This window comes from Zalophus californianus, chromosome 4 (assembly GCF_009762305.2).
Source record: "Zalophus californianus isolate mZalCal1 chromosome 4, mZalCal1.pri.v2, whole genome shotgun sequence".
Taxonomy (NCBI): domain Eukaryota; kingdom Metazoa; phylum Chordata; class Mammalia; order Carnivora; family Otariidae; genus Zalophus; species Zalophus californianus.
This window is the reverse complement of record NC_045598.1, coordinates 181,727,898-181,744,915: the sequence shown is the minus strand read 5'-3', so window position 1 is coordinate 181,744,915 and position 17,018 is coordinate 181,727,898. Positions and strand designations below refer to the sequence as shown.

General features: G+C 49.9%; 1 protein-coding gene across 3 annotated transcripts in view; it reads left to right on the top strand.

Annotated features, from left to right (window-relative positions):
* The window catches only part of KCNQ3 (potassium voltage-gated channel subfamily Q member 3), a 294,635-nt gene that overhangs the window by 26,101 nt on the left and 251,516 nt on the right, over nt 1-17,018 (top strand). Inside the window, exon 1 of one of the 3 annotated variants that reach the window (XM_027570185.2) lies at nt 13,077-13,140. The exons of the other annotated variants lie outside the window; for them this stretch is intronic. Within the exon in view, the coding sequence (XP_027425986.1) occupies nt 13,106-13,140 (35 nt within the window). The 5' untranslated portion in view covers nt 13,077-13,105. Of the gene's footprint in view, nt 1-13,076; nt 13,141-17,018 lie in introns of those variants that run through there. 3 annotated transcript variants of the gene reach the window in all.

The window sequence follows — 17,018 nt, the reverse complement described above, 5'->3', positions numbered from 1 at the left end:
GTGGGAAGGAGTGAGCGTCAGGAGATGATGGGGATGGAGCGCGGAGCATGTGATCTGGAAACGCCCTGAAGGTGCCAGTCCACACTGACTCAGAAGCCCAAAGCCCCTTGCAGTGAGTGTCTCACCAACCAGTCTGGTCTAAGAATAACGCTCACTGTTTTTCAGATTGCTTTGTAATTTCCAAAATGCTTGCGAGCTCTGTGTTTCCTTGACTCCTTGCAGGCAGGAGGGGTCTTCTCCATTTACATAAAAGGGACAGGCATGGAGGTGGGCGTGGTGTGACTGTGCTGACCCCTTGCCCTCTACGGTCTGTCTGCCATCAGTAACAGTAACACCTTGCACTTGTGCCACACTCACCGTGCAGCCGTGGTGTTCTTTAGATTCTAACTCTCTCACTTTGCAGGACCCTAGGAAGCCAGTTTTATTATCCTGTTTCTTTATTTTTACAAATCAGGGAACAGAGGCACAGAAATGGGACATGACTTGCCCGTGTTCAAACCCGGGCTGTTGACCTGCAGAGGCCTTGCTCACATCCTGTACAGGGCACCATCCTGTTCTTCTGAACCTCTGCCTATTTGGGATCTCCACCTGGGGCAGACACATGAGCCCGGCTGTGGCAGGAAGACACAGCCTCAGAATTCCCAGTGTTCTCAGGCCATGTGCAGAAACAGAGCTTACGGCCAGGAATAGTGGTGGTGGCCGGGTGAGGGCAGAAGGGTCAACACCAGAGGCAGGTGAGAAAGCGCCAGAAGGGGCACAGGCTTAAACCGAAAGGAGAAACTCTGTATCCTCTCCATGTACCATCCGAGGGTGGGCTCTGGAGCTAGACTGCGTGGGTTTGAATCCCAGCTCTGGAACTTACCAGCTCTGTCACTTTGGGCAAGTGCCTTAACCTCTCTGTGCCTGTCAGGTTTCTGATCTGCAGAAAGGGGTCACGGAGCAGGCTTGTCTCACGGGCTTGCTGTGAGGTTTAGATTACTTGGTATTTATAAAGCACTGAGAATATTGTCTGGCACTTAGTTAGGAAAATAGGTGTAAAGTAAATAAAGGAGACAGATCGGGGGGCGCCTGGGTGGCTCAGTCAGTTAAGTGTCTGCCTTCGGTTCAGGTCATGATCTCAGGGTCCTGGGAACGCGTCCCACGTCGAGCTCCCTGCTCAGCGGGGAGCCTGCTTCTCCCTCTGCCCTCCCCCAACGTGTGCACACGCACACACTCTCTCAAATATAATGAATAACATCTTAAAAAAAGAAGAAGACAAATAGGTAAGGAGAAGAGTTATCAAAGGGCCGGGGTGACTCCACTGGGGTCCTGATGGGGTAGGAGCAGGACTGGGACCTAGGACCCCTAGAACACACCCCATATAAATCCACCCTGCTTCCCTTCTATCTCACTACTTGCTGCAAGACTGAGAAAGCAGCCTCAGTTGTGGATGGTTTGAAAGGAGCACCTAGAACAGGGTGTGTGTATGTCTGCGCCTGGGGGCCAGGGGCAGGGCAGTGGGCAGGGCTACAGGTTGTTGGGGGCCAGTGGAGGTAGTGGGGGGGATAATGATGGATCTTTGACCAAGCCCTTTTCCCCAAATGCCTTCTGGGGACCCAGGTGCTCACTCATCTCCGACGTGTGGGCATCTTTGTCCCGGCCCCTTTTCACATCGCTTTGATTCTCCTTAATGCCGTTTTTCAATTAAATTATTATTAGCCCTCAAATCTACGCAATTAAAGAAGCAATTTTCTGTCCTTTCCCTGAAAGAGATTGCTTACGTGGTTTGGTGGTGCCTTTAGCACCGAACAAAGCCGGGCGTGGGGGAGTGAATACCCCAGGGCCACTGGCTTTAATTGGTGGTGCTGGGGAGGGGTGGGGGTGATTTCCATTGTGGGTCAGCTTCCGGCAAAAGCTAAACTGACAGTGAAACAGGCCCATCAAATGCCAGTCCTCCCCGCCCCCTCCCCACCTTGATTTCCAAAGGTTATGCTCAAATGGGTCTTAGTGATATAGCTCTGATTTGTAATTCTAATTTCCTTGGAAATAGGGCTAAATAGAGCATTTGTCATTTTTCTCCATGTGGATTACCAGCCACAGATGAGGATTTATGGCCTGGACCTCTGGCCTCCACAGGCCTCTCTCTGGGGCAGAGATGGGTGTAGGGGTAGGGCTGGGGGTTGGGTGTACTCAGTTAAAAATACCTCAAATACATTTTTTTCTCTAAGTCTAGAGGAGAGAAAAACATGCTCTGCTAAAGCTTCAGGTTGCTTGCTTATATTCCCAATAAAATACGAAGCAGGAGTATGTTATTTAAAGTGAAATGCTTTCGGCACTGGGGGAGTGGTCCTCTGCCCGGGTATTTGTTTGGGGAAGGAGAAGACTCTGAATTCAGATGGTCAGTTGAAGACCCGCAGGCCCCTGTCAGGAGCCCCTAAGGCTCCCCTAGGCCCATAGCTGGAGCAGGCTTTCCAGGTGGCTTGTCTTGGGAGTGGATGGAGAGAGGATCGGGCCCATCTTGGTTGAAGCCCCTAGTGTTTGAAAAGTTTGGTGTTTGAGGTTAGAGCCTGGCCTTGCAGCAATTTATACACTCCAGGGATATATTTAGCACCTACTGTGTGCCGGGCTCTGTGCTAAGCGATGTACGAAAGACGATGTTAGGGTTCGAAGCCGACAGCCAAGAGAGAGTTCTTGAGATGTCTTTGGCGCAAAAGGTGATTTTATTACAGCCCGGGGACAGGACCTGTGGGCAGGAAGAGCGGCACCGGGGTCATGAGGAGTGGCCCGTTATATACTTTCAAGTTGGGAAGTGGGTAGGCATAGCGTGAGTCTCTAAGGAATTTTGGAGGTAAGGTTTCCAGGACCTTGAGGGGGCTAGCTGTTATTAGGAAAAGGCCATTTATTACCATCCAATAAAACCTTAGTCTAATACAACCTTCAGATGTATCTTGGTAGGTCATATGCTTGGGGGATGGTTGCCAACACGTATCTTGGGGAGTTTAGAGATAAAGGAAGTTTGCAAAGGAATTTTTATACGTTAAAGCAGACTTACAGGATCTCAGGGGAGGGGGGTGTGGTCAGGCTAAGACTGCCTTTTGCCCTTAACAAAGTATTAACATCAAGGCCACTGAGTCCCTAGAGGAAGGTCACTCTGCCTGTTTCAAGGACTTGTCAGTGGGCTGTAGGTAGTAAGGAAATTTAGTAATTTTTCTTCTGCCTTTGTTTCCCACACATCACTAAGCGCTAGGGGAGCCAAAGGTGAACCCAAACCAAAAACCTTTGACTCCATGGAGCTTGTAGCTGGGGGGAGGGGGGCGGGTGGTGTGTGTGGCAGACATCCTGCAAGGAATCAAAACATTAATGTAAAATTAGTATCCTAAATAATCCAGAGGAGGAATGCCTGGGGCATGAAGCTCTTTGGAGAGCTCAGTGGGCTTTGCTGACATTGGAACCAAGGTGCAGAGAAAGAACCGGGTTCTTTGCGCTGGAGGTAGCCTGCGGCGGCTGAGGTAACAGACTCAAGCTGAGAGCCCCATTCCAGTACTTGTGAAATGGTCACTTATGCTCTGGGAGCTTTAGCCCTTCCTCCGTAAGGGGAGTAATAGTTGCCTCTGCCTCGTTTGTGAGGCTCAAAGTCAGCTGACACGGTGGCTCTGAACTTCTGTTCCCTCAGCTGAAGAACCCCACATCTGTTCTTACATTCATTTGTACGTTCACAGTTTCGTTTCACAGAATATTTGAGCACTTATTACGTGCTGAAAATATTAATACGCTAACAAATTGAAGAATTAACACAATTAAAGACATCAAATCAAATCAGACAAAGAAAAGAAATAATAGTTACCTGTGGCAGCATTGGATTGGGGTCCAGAATGCCCTGAGCATTGCTCCTTGAGCTTTTCACACCTTCTCTGAATTCCCGAGTTACGGGCCTGTGTTCTGCACCAGGCCCTAGATGTGACCTTATGCACCCAGCATGGGGTGAGCAGTAAATATCTGTGGGACAAAAGAATCCCGTGTACGTCAGGTTGTAGGTCCTGAGAGCTCGCTCATCTTTGGGGCCAGAAACTTCTCAGACTTAGAAAAGCTTGCAGAAAGAGGTTCATATCAATTCCACGTGGTATTGACCCTTTCCCAGTCCCCGGGGCCCGCTGGCTTCTGGCCACCTTCTTTCTGAAGCCCCCCTCTTTCCATGGCACAGATTTCCACTTTTCCTTCCACCTCCCCCGGCACTCCCTGGTGATGCTGGGCGTTGTTTGGTTTTGCCCACGCGCCGTCCTTCCGTTCAGATATTGTCCTGCAAGGATCCTGTCAGCCCCTTCATCTTACATGAGTTGGCTTCTAGAACTTTCCTGCATTCTTATTATTTCAATGTGACTTAAAATCTTGGTTGTCTTGGTTGCTTTAGAGTAAGCCACATCTTAGTTTGAAAGATACCTGGATAATCTCAAAAAACAATGTAACTTCTAGGGGCGCCTGGGTGGCTCAGTTGGTTAAGTGTCTGCCTTCGGCTCAGGTCATGATCCCTGGGTCCTGGGATCGGGCCCAGTGGCAGGTTGCCGGGAGCCTGCTTCTCCCTCTACCCTGCCCCCTGCTTCTGCTCTCGCTCTCTCTTTCTCAAATAAAATCTTTTTTAAAAAACCCAACAGCATTATTTCTCTAAGCCTTAAGTTTCTCTTTGTTATAATAGAAATTATTATAAGGGCAGAAACCTGCCCTTGGAGGTTGTGATGACCATATGAGCAGATTCATTCATTCAGCAAATGTTTATCCACTGTCTACTATGTGCGGGTGCTGTTCTCAGTGCATAGAATATGTAAGTGAACCAAAAAAGGAAAATGAATCTTTGCCTTCATGAAATGAGCATTCAAGTTGGAGGTGAATGATAAACATGACAACTAGGAACTAGGAACACTCTATAGTATGTTAAACATATTACAGATAAACATGCTGTAGATAAGAACTATGGAGTGTCAGCTGTACCTCAATAAAAAAATAATTAATTTAGAAAAAAACAGCTGTGGAGAAAAACAGAGCAGAATAAGGGTGATGGAAAAATTGGACACAATTTGGCAACTTGAAAATACCATGGCGATATTAGTTATTTTATTAACAACAAAAATAATAAGACAATTTAACAAACTTTTATCAGCTTCCCTCAACTTCCAGAAACTTTCAGAAAGGCAGTACCCTGCCCTCCCACGCACATCCATCTGAAGTTCTCCCGGTAATTTTCAGAAAATTGGCATACCGCTTCTGTGGTCAGACCACTCTTGCTGACGAGAAGAGAAGTTGACCCAGAAACAAATGAAGGAGCTAAGTGGTCTCCGTTGAGTCAGAACTAAGGCACACGTCAGTGGGGTGTTGTCTTCCACAAACGGGTGGCTAGTGGGAGCTTTTCACTGAATTGGGAGCTGGTAGGGGCCGAGGATCCACATGAATGGCATTAGCTTTTATGACATCCCAGCCCTGGAGAGCTCAGGATGCCTGCTCAGACTCTTCTCCAGTAGGATAAGATTCTTTGATCCCATGGACTCTGGACGTTAAAAAAGCCAGTAACTCTAGTAACCCCAAATGGGGACTCTTCAACTGCTGTGAAGAAAAGACTAGCGTTTCTATGTCTCTCAGAATTTGGGGTCATGTGTTTGCTATACCTGTTTGTGTGTTTTCTCTTTCTTTTTTTATTTTTTTGAGAGAGTGAGAGCTCGAGAGAGAGAACGAGCAGGGGGAGGGGCAGAGGGAGAGGGAGAGGGAGAAGTAGACTCCCCTTTGATCAAGGAGCCCAACACAGGGCTCGAGCCCAGGACCCCAGGATCATGACCTGAGCTGAAGGCAGACGCTTAACTGACTGAGCCACCCAGGTGCCCTGTGTTTTCTTCTTTTCAAGGGGATGGCAGATTATTCTCAGCAAGAATGGGGCCATTAGTTCAACAAATAGTCCTTGAGCACTTTACCTGTGCCTTGCAACATGATAGTCACTGGGGATAGAGCAAGAGAGACACTAATTCCTGCCCCTATGAAGCTTTGGGTGTAGTGGGGAAGGCAGGCATTTAAAGGAGCGCCTGCAGTAAAATGTGGCTCAGGGCAGTGTGTCTGGTATGGAGGACAGGGATGCAGGGGAGACAGGGAGGGGTTGGGGCAGCAGTTAGATTACAGATGGAGTCCTATGCCTGTGAGCAGAAAAGGGAATGTTTAAGCAGGGAGTGAGTGATTGCATTAGAAGGGGTCACTCTAACTTTAGTGCCCAGTGTGAAGCAGAGGGGCAAGGCACTGGAGGGAGGAGACCAGTCAGGAGGCTGGTGAAGACCTTATTGGAATAACATGAGAATGTAGGAAATTGAGCATGTCCTTCAACCTAGTTGCAGAGTTTGACTTTAATGTATTTAAATAAAATCGTGATTGATTTAAACTCTGCACTTGAAAACAACATCCAATATTTTGACAGACTGCGGTTTTGTTATGTCTCGGGTTTTTCCACATTCGTTCATTTTCTGCCTTAGGTCCTAGATGTCTTAGCTGGTCACATCTCTACCACTGGAATTCTACCACTGGGTTGCCATGGATTCTTAACCCTAACCCTGATTCATTCCACTCCAGCTCACTCTACTAATACGCATGGAGGGCCAGCCAAGGGCTCTGTCCCATCTCGGGTGCTGCCGATTTAATGATAAAGAGAATGTGGTCCCCTACAAATGTGAATTTCTGTTTTTGGGTCTATAAAGAATTAACAGGAAAACTTCGGGCATGAATCAGGTGAAGTTAAATGAAATCAATAAGTGTTTTACCTATGGTTCTCTGTGGTTCCTCATAGCAACCCCGTGAAGCAGATTTTATTAAAATCACTTTAGAGAAAGTGAGACCGATGTCTAGAGATGCAAAATCACTTGCCCAAGGTTGCACAGTGCGTGAGGAAAAGCAAGGAGATATGAGTCCAGGCCTCTGGCTTGGGTTAAAGGCCCCAGATGCGAAGGGCTGAGCACGTGCCCGGCTGGAGAACACGGGGCTGGCCTCCCGGGCTCCTCCCTCCCGGATCTCTGTGCAGGTGGGGCACTCCCCAGGCTATTGTCTGTCCCCTGCAAGAATGATGCCGACATTTCCCAAGAGGGCCATGAAGATGAGGCATCCCAGGGTGCTCCCTGTCCTCCCACTCTGGGGACTGTGGAGCCACCCGTAAGGATGGCTCACCTCCTTGAGGCACACCTCAATCCACATGTCTGACAAGGCGGAGCTCCTCTCTGAGGTGAGGCAAGCTCCATTGCTCTGGGAGACAGAAGAGGCTGGGTCCTGTGGAGAACATCTGGCTTTATCACATATGCCCATGGTGGGCTCCGAGGGGAACCGGACCAGGAGATGTGGGCATGACTGTGGACTCCTCAGCGCTCAGAGCTTGGCGAGGGACAGCTGTGTCCCCTGACTGAGGAGGCAGAACCTGGGTGACCATTCGGCAGGAGCGTCATCATAGGATTGAGACATAGATGGACTGACCATACCATCCCCAGTCCCCAGTCCCTTCAGATTCTGGGAGAGTGTGACTCTGGTGTGAGTAGCAGCAGGTGCAAGAGCCTCTCCTAATCCAGGTATGTGATTAGGACACAGCTCTCTTAGGGACTGCAGAATGGAAGAAACCCGATATGTGGAACTTGGGGTTTCAAGGGATGTAAGTGGCTTCTGGGAGGTTAGGTTAAGCGGGATTTAGCATTGCCTGGGGGCAGTCTGAGGAAGAAGGTTCTAGGGCCTAAGCCGGTCGGGGGTCGAGCAGGAGGAGTGGTTGTCAGGTATAGGGTCTCAGCAAGGGGGTCACCACTCTGCTGTGTATTTAGGAGTAAGGGGCAGTGGAAGGGGTGTGAGCCCCCGGGGAGTGTGGGGACATGGCAGGAACAGTAGGGCTGAGCAGCCCCTCCTGAGCCCTTTTACTGAGGCCCAGAGAAGAGCAGCTGTGGACACTTTGGGGTGGCATGGGGTGGGGATGAGAGTGAGGGCAACTGAATGACCTCCAAGATGTATTTATTTACGAGCCTTTGAGAGTTTAAGTGGGAACATCTTCCAGCTATTACCGTGTGGGGAAGGACACCAAGATCAACGAATACTTTTTCCCCAAAACTAATTGTTTTGAATGTAGAGGGAGGAGGGCGTGGCAATAATTTCTCTACTGATTCCTTGATGCTGCAGGTGTTCATCATCTGGAGTGGAGCGGCTGCTAAACCGCTAGAGCTTTCGTAGGCACACGGACTATGGCAGTTGGAAAGGCCCTGGCAGACCCCCTGATTTGGCTCCTAGATTTCACACAGGAGCAAACTACCCGAGTCTAGAGATGAGAAGCGTCCTGCCCGAAGCCCCATGGCAGGCTGGTTGAAGACCCAGGGCTGGCACTCAGGTCTTTCAGCTCGATTCAGTGACCTTTCCATACTGCACATTGAGAAGATGCTCTGGAATGTGGGTTTCAGCAGTTCCTAGTGGGCCTGCTCACTTTTAGAATTTCTGTGGCCCTATCCTGCTCCACATGGAGATTCTGGTTTATTGGGTCTGACCTGGAGACTGGGATGTGTGTGTGTGTGTGTGTGTGTGTGTGTGTGTGTGTGTGTGTGTATTTTAAATGTTTTTGGGTGATTCTAATGTGTAGCCAATGGCTCAGTTGAACTAAATCCAAATGATACTCATAAAGGAAGGTCTGGGTGGACAACTACCAACGCACACATGCAACATGATTTCTAAGAAGAAATGGCTCATGAAAGAAGCAAGAAATGTCTCTGATTGACAGTCAACTGCTCAGGGCACCTCGAGCCCCTTACTGTGTCTGGTTCTTGGCACAGGAGTGGGTGGGAGTAGTAGGTGTTCAAGCATCAGTAACTGCTCGTTGAATGAATGAATGAATGGGAGCCCTTGTTCTAGAAACCATCTGAGGCAGCGAGCAGAGGAATTCTGGGCAGGGTGGCTGGATAACCCCCATTAGCACTTTTTCCACTTCTGTTTCATGATTTGAAATCAAGACAAAACCTTTGAGAATGGACCTAGAAATACTTGTTCTTTGGAATAAGAAAAAAAAAATCAGTGTTTGAGAGAATAGGGCATGTAATAGAATGGATGGAGTCTCATGGTAGATGACAACGCTTCTCTTCTTAGCAGTTCTTTTAATTAGCTGGATGACCATGGCCATGGGATTACAATTTTCTGTCTTAGTCTTACCATCTATCAAGTAGGGATATGATGTCTCCACTTCCTGCCTCATCCAGATATTTAGCACACGCATAGGGGATGTCTGCTGGGAGCCGGCTCGGGCTTGGCACTGAGGTTGCAAGGTAAGAAGAGCTGGTCATGCAGCCAGTCCTCTGTTCCTGGCTGACACACATGCAAGTAGGGCCCGCAGCATGCCCGGTGCTGTGCTGGCAAGGATCAGAACAGAGCGACCCGGAGGTTTTGCTTTTAAATAATGTTTTGAAAAATGTAAAGCGTTACTCCAAATGCCAAGGTCACCCCCCTATTTCATGGCATGAAATGGCTAACCCATCCCGTTCAAGAAATAAGCTCAGAAGTCTCCGTCTGGGTCCTCCTGGCCTCCTTCAGGTGTCCCTTCTGTTGTGGGCTTTATCATATCATATAGTAATGTTCCATTTGGAGGTCTGTTTCCTCCCTCAGTGTTCAAGTACCTTTATAGGGGAGGGCTGGTCTCCCATTTGTATGTCAGCCCCCAGAACACAAGGAGTGCTTAATTTCTGCTTGTTTAACCGAATGAATAGAGTTTTGTGCCAATGGGAAAGGTGTTCTAAAATGCATTCAAGTGGGGTGCCTGGGTGGCTCAGTCGGTTAAGCATCTAGCTCTTGATTTTGGCTCAAGTCATGATCTCAGGTTCCTGAGATCTCGCCCTGCCCTGCATTAGGCTCTGTGCTCAGCATGGAGCCTGCTTAAGATTCTCTCTCTCCTTCTGGCCCTCCCCACCTGGTTTGTGCGCTCTCGCTCTCTCTCTCAAAAAAAGAAAAAAAATAAATTAAAAATAGAATGCATTCAATGAATGTTTCTGGTAAGGTATGTGCTACATGTTTTTATAAAGATTTTATTTATTTATTTGTCAGAGAGAGAGAGAACACAAGCAGGGGGAGCGACAGACCCAGGGAGAAGCAGGCTCCCCATTGAGCAAGGAGCCCAATGAGGGACTCAATCCCAGGACCCTGGGATCATGACCTGAGCCAAAGGCAGACGCTTAACCAACTGAGCCACCCAGGTGCGCCTGCTACATGTTTTTATAAAACATAAATTTACGTACATAATTTAACATGCTGTATCTTGGCCTATATTTTCCATTTTAAGGTATATTAGAGGAAATCACAAACCCGGTAGCATTTTAAGGGTTAATCATTTTTAGTGAACTGCAGAAATCTCTGGTGTGTGTGTGTGTGTGTGTGTTTTCTCTGAGGCCCTGGGCAAGAAGGGAACGCTGACTTGTTTCTAGGTGCTGGTTTTCAGGGACCAGAGGCTGCTATTTTTAATTGTTTGTGTTAATTATTGTGATAATGTTTTGTAAATAAGTTGCCTTATGCAAGAGTATTTTCGCGGGGATGTTTCCAGGGAATTTTGGACTTGCGGTGGCAGGCATTCCAAGTTGGAAGTGCTTCTCTGAAGAATGAAGAGGGAGCATAGGTAGCAGAACGAGGGAGCGGCTCACCGGGAGGAGGCAGGGGGGAGGGGGGCACTTGCTGCGAGAGAGGCAGAGCCCCAGATGGAGGCCAGGAGGAGGGAGCACCAGCGAGGGGATAGACCTGATGAGGGCCGAGATGCAGAGATGGAGACAGGTGTAATGTAGGGAGAGAGCAGGCCGCAGAGGGACCGTGGAGACAGGGAGGCAGGCACTCGGGGAGAAACTGTGGGAGAGGGAGCAGGCCCAGGGAGCATCCCCAGGCGGAGGCACAGGAGGACGGACGACATGGGCATGACTGAGAGATAGATCGTGGCTAGGAAGCATTGCCTAGAATTGGTCCATGGGGAACTTCTTATAAAACCTTTAGAGCGATTAAAGACCATTTTATTGAAAAGAGATCTGGGCCTCTTTGGGGAAGAGAGAGACCAGCCTGGGCCTTTTTCTCCCCAGTGCTCATCTGTTTGTTGTTTCAGCAGATGGAGTGCAAGGGCGGGGCTGGGAGCGTCCTGTTTTCCCCCTCTTTTCCTCCTGCCTGGGCTGGGCTCCGGGTGCCCCCTCCCCAGGCAGTTCGATTCCAGAGGCAGTGTGCACAGGGCCCAGCAAGGGCCTCGGTTGCCTTGGCTTTGCCGCCCACCTCCCAGGTCTTGCTGGGACGAGGGTGTGACCTTACATTTTGAATTGTTGCTGCAGACAAGAGTTACAGTTTGCAGCAATTTCTTTGCTACAGAGGCTTCCTTTGGAATCAGACCTGGTAGGGTTTTAAGCGTTAATCAGGAAATAGTGTAATTATCCAAGAATGATCAGAATGGTTTCTTTCTCTCCCTTCCTGAGATCACTGACCTCATGCTGGCCTCTCACTGTGATGTGATTAATTAGATTAAAGGAGCCAGAACAAGGAAGGAGGGGGTGGGACCCGAGATCACTCGTTTAGTCTTTTAATTTACAGATAGAGACTGAGGCCCTGAGAGGCAGACTGATCAGAAGCCCAGGGCTCAGCGTGCAAGGCCAGTGCTCTTCCTCCTGTTGAAGGAGGGAGGGAGGGCACCTAAGCCCACAACCTGCTGCATGATCCACTACTTCTCCCCTAGCAGACATCACTAGTCAATCATAGGCGTTACCAATCAGTTATGATACGCTGCTTGCAGAGCCTTCTGCAGCAGGGTTTGGGGACCATCAGTCATGTAGATTCTGCCCCTGGGATGAGTTATCTTTACTCTCCCCGCAGTATACAGCACTCTCCTGCTGCCATAGGCCTTTCTTCCTTATGTAGGTAGCTTTCAAATTTTGATCTGTGGCCCGCTATCCACTAACTGATCACAACACACGTAATATTAGAGGTAGAAGGAATCATCCATCCCTTCTCTAGTATCCAAGTGTTATTGCTCATGTGTGAAAGTTAGGGAGCAAGAGGGGATGAATAGTCCAGTCTCGGTGGGAATTTATGTCCTTATTTTTCTGCTTATTTTATTGGGTGGGGGTGCAAGGAAGCTCCCATAGTTAGAATTTGAGTTTTGGTTCTTGCATGGAAAGTTTCATCCTCCCTGGGAAGATGAGGGAGCCATGCATGAGTCAGAGAGTTTGGCGAAGCCTACACAGTTGGAGTTTTAATCACCCTGCTGGTGAAGGGAGAAGTCTGGCCCTAGGGTTAGGGGAATGGCTGAACACACAGCCCCACACTGGGCAGATGAGATCGACAGTAGTTTATTATCACACGTGCTCACAGCCCAGGGGAGGAGGACACTGCACGCCAAGCAGGGCCCCGTGGCGGCTGCATCATGAACAAGGAGGGTCAGTGGGAGGCAGGATTTAGTAGTATCAAGAGGGCAGGGTGCCCCTGGTTTTCACAGGAGGATGGGATGAGCTTGTTCCAGGAACTCTGGGGTTGCAGCAAACTGAGACCTGCGCATACTCAGGGATAAGCAGGGACTGTGCCTGGTCCCTCTGAGAAGTGGGGGACCTTATTCATGGGAGCAGAACAGGGAGGGGAACTTGCCATCAGGCCGTACAGGGTCCTCACAATTTCACCTGGTGTCAGGACAACACATCATGTTGAGCCTTAATTTTAGGCCTTACTCCATAGCAGGGACAGGCAGAGCTGGGATTTGAACCCCGGGCTGAGGCCTCAAAAGACTGGGGCCTTTCCCCATCCCACTGCACGGGGCTCCTGCCCAGAGCTTGGTGCAGACTCACAACCAGCACATGGTCCTTCCCGGCTTCTGCTCGTCAGTCGCTCTCCGTGCTGCATCTGCTTGTGTTTCATGACACCCGGCCATTGTTTAGTCATAGAATTCATTTCCTACTTCATTTCTCTTTGTCTGTCACGTTGTGATAGCTGGGAGAACCAAAACATCCTAAATGAAAACAGGCATTGTCTAGGAGTCAGAGCGAGGCGAGCAGTCAGTGGGGCTGAGTGTCGCCGAGGCTGGGATGCAAGTTCATGGAACTTCAGGAGTCCTGCCAACTTAGATCATCGGGATGTGACCGTGCAGGCAAACATGAAGAATGTCCGTGCTCATCCTGCCCAAGGACGGTAAGCCTCAACAGATGGAGCCCCCACGGGCTCCTGTACACAGCAAACTTCCCGGTGCATCTCCGGGTGCATAAGTACTGCTTGCACTCTGTGGAGGGTTTGAAGTCACAGTTGTTAAGAAAGGAGATGGAGCAGGGTTCCTGTGAGGGGGCTCAGTCAGTTGAGCATCAGCCTTTGGCTCAGATCATGATCCCAGGGTCCTGGAATCGAGCCCCGTGCTGGTCTCCCTGCTCAGCGGGGAGTCTGCTTCTCCCTCTCCTTCTGCCCCTCCCCCATCCCCTCCCCCCCGTACTCCCCCCCCCTTGTGGGTGCATGTGCGCGTGCTCTCTCTCTGTCTCTCAAATAAATAAAATCTTTAAAAGAAGAGAAAGGAGACGGAGCACTGATTTTTCAAAAAATGCTATATAGACACTGAATAAAGAAGTGGGTAATGATTGTGATGATGACAGATCCGGGGATGAGAGCATCTTTTGAGTGTGTCTGTGTGCCTGGTGCTGGGCATTTCACCTATGTTTTCCCCTTTACCTTCCTAAGGGCCTCTCAAGGCAGTTTTTACTATTATACCATTGTTCAGATGAGGAAATTAGGGCGCAGAGAATTTGAGTGTTTGAAGTCATCCAGCTAACATGTGATGGAGTTTACATACTACTTCCCTTATGGGGTGGTTGTAGGATGAAGGAGAATGTGTGTAACCCTTTGGCACAATGCCTGAGATGCTGTAAGCCTCCCATGCGGTGAGCCCATCTCGTTATCCTGACATTCTGTGTTAGCCGTTTCTCTGTGACTGTAGGGCAGGTGCACTTGTATCCTGTGGGGGCTGATCCTTGCTGCAGAACCACGTGCTATTCTGCTTTGTGGGCAGATGTAAGTTGGATCGGAGGGTCTTTACCCACACCCGGGCTCACAATTCCTGATTTCCAAAGGTGCCTGGAGTCCCTAAGTACAAGTTCATTGTAGTGGGTTGAGTGGTGAGCCCCAAAAGATTTGTGCTAACTCCTAGAGACCGTGGATGTGACTTTATTTGGAAAAAGCCTCCTTGCAGATGTAATTAAGTTAAAGATCTTGGGATGAGATCACCCAGGATTACCTGGGTGGGCTCCAAGCCCAACGACAGGTGTCCTTATAAGAAGCACTTGGGGAAGAGACACAGGGAGAGAAGAGGGAAAGGCCATGTGAGGATTGACATGGAGATTAGGGGGACGCAGCCCCAAGCCAAGGAACCCCTTGCCATCAGAGGCTGGAGGAGGCAAGGAGGGATTTCCCCTAGAGCCTTCCGAGGGAATGAGGCCATGTTGACCCCTTGATCTTGAACTTCTGGCCTCCAGAACTGTGAGAGAATACATCGGCTTTCAGCCTCCGTGTTTGTTACAGGCAGGTCTTTTGTTACAGGCAAGAGGAAACTAATGTCCCCATGGTGTCTCAAGGGCCCCTTCTGCTGGTGGGACAGAAAGATGACCAGCAGCCTTGGGCTCTTCCTCTGGTCCCTCACTAATGTGGGCCCTGGGTCTTGGGACAATCTAGTTCACTTTCTGGGTCTTGGTTTTCTCATCTGTGAAATAAAGGGTGTGGGAGAGGATTATGAAATACTAGAGCAGGGTGGCTTGAGATCCGGGTCCGAATCCTTGGAGACGGTGAGGCTGAGTGGTCAAGTACTTGTAACCTGCAGCAGGGGGTAGAGGCTGGGGCTCAGTGGAACCTGGGGGAGAGGGGGAAGGGTGCCGGGCCAGGGGGCAAGTCTGCTCTTCTGAATGTGCCGCCTGGGTAGAACCTCTGGGAATCAGCAGCTCAGCCTGCCCCTCCCACCTCGCTGTGCCTGGAGACAGCTAGCTGGGGCAGGAGGGGGCAGGACAGGGGCGGGGGTGGCAGTGGGTGTGAGCTGCTCCCTGGAACAGGGATTTGACATGGTGAGAAAGGAAAAGAATAATAGCAAGCTCTCCATTTGAGATCGTTTGGCTGCAAATGATGGGAGACACATTTAGGATATTCCTGCAGGTTTTTTTCTTCTTCTTTTTTTTTAATCCCAGAAATAATTCTTTTGACCTAGTTTTGGTCGTGCTCAGGATGTAGTTCTAGTTAACTGAGCTGAAGTACAGTATGCTTTTTCAACGTCCTCGAGTGACCTTCAGAGCTGCTTGTGTCTCAGTGTTGGATGGACAGGGTGGGTCAGGGCGAGGCTCCACCTGAAGCCTGAGCAGGTCAGCGTGGCTCAGAGGGTCAGGACATGTGCTCTGCCACTTGTAGCTGTGTGACCTTGGGTGTGTTGCTTAACCTCTCTGAACTCATTTACTCAGCAGCAAAATGGGGATAAATGAGCCTTCCTCGGAGGGATTCCCTCATTTGATCTTTACCACAGCCCTGGCAGGCAGGAGTCATTAATGAACTGTGTTAGAGATGAGGATGTGGTGCCGTGGAGAGATTAGGTAACTCTCATGGTCATGTCTCATGGCTGTGGAATGCCCAAGCCAAGAGTCTGGCTTGAATCCACACTCTTGACCACTGCCCCCTTTGCCTTTCCTGATGGATGTTCAGTAGTGATTATTGCCATTTGGTGCAAGAAGCTAAGCCTTACACATTCGGGGGGTCCAGAGGGGAGACAGGTGGCTGGACAGCAGACCTGACTGAATGAAACTGGGGGAAAGTCCTGGAACACCAGTGAATATCGAGTGGGCAACTTTATCCTCCTTTCCTAGAACTGGTTCCTTTTGGCCCTTCCCAGCAGTGGTGGCCCATCCTGGCAGCTTTTATGTCCCCCAGAGGGCATGCATATTACGTTCTCCTGCTCTGTACAGGCAGCAGGGGTGGGGGGCCATGGCAATACTCCCTTGTGTTGGACCGTATCAAACAAAGAATTCTGGCCTCTCTCTGCCCCTGGACAAGGAAGTGGCATCTTAAGAGTGTAGTAGCTAGAGCATGTGAGTCCCGGGAAGGAGCTCCCGCTTTGACCAAGTGAGCCAGCCTCGTCTCCCTCCCATCCTCCTCCGGGACCTGCTCCTTCCCAGCAGGTGCCGCTTCATGACTGTGCTTTTTGCTCCTGCTGCTCCTTCTACTTGAAATTCCCTTCCCTCTGTCCCTCCGCCATCTACCTCAGACCTTGGCGTAAAGATCCACCACTTCCTCTCCCAGGCAGCTGAGATTCTAGCTGCAGAGTCCGACAGATGAACAAGTAAATGGACAAAGAGTTATGCACGAAGATTTGGAACCAGAAATGAGTGAAAAGGAGGGAGGTGGGAGGAGGCAGCCCTGGGATGTAGCTGTCGTGCCCAGGGCCGGTGAGTGGGCATAGTGGCTGGTGGGAGAGAACCTGCTTCTCAGAAGGAACCGAGTCCCACAGTCCTGAGGTGGGAAAGCTGGTGTGTTCCAGGAGCTGAAGGCAGGCTAGGGCCAGAGGAGCTGGGAGATGTCCTGCAGGAAGCGGAGCAGTAGGAGATCAGTTTGGGGAGGCAGGCCTGCAGGCTAGAGAGTTCATATTTAGTGTATGTAAATTGTATGCAAATGTATGCTGTGGCATTGTGATCCCTTTGCCTGTCCTGTGGAGAACAGACTTGGTGGGGGCTGGGTAGGGGACCATTTCAGTGATGCAGGTGGGAGGTGACGGTGGGTAGGACTAGGGTGTAGAAGTGAAGGGGAGTCAGAGCTTTCTGGTTTCATTCTGGAAGTAGATGTGATAAAGGAAAAGGAAGGGTCTGGAATGTCTGTGGGTCTCTGATTGGAGGAACTGGGCTAAACGGTGGTGCCATTCCCTGAGAAGAGCCCCGTTTGGAGGTGAAATCCGGAGCCTGTTTCAGACGTGATGGGCGTTCATTGCCTGGGGGTGTCAGCTGATGGAGCAGCTGGGTAGGGACGCAGCAGCTCTGAGTAGAGGTTATTGACCTTCCTCT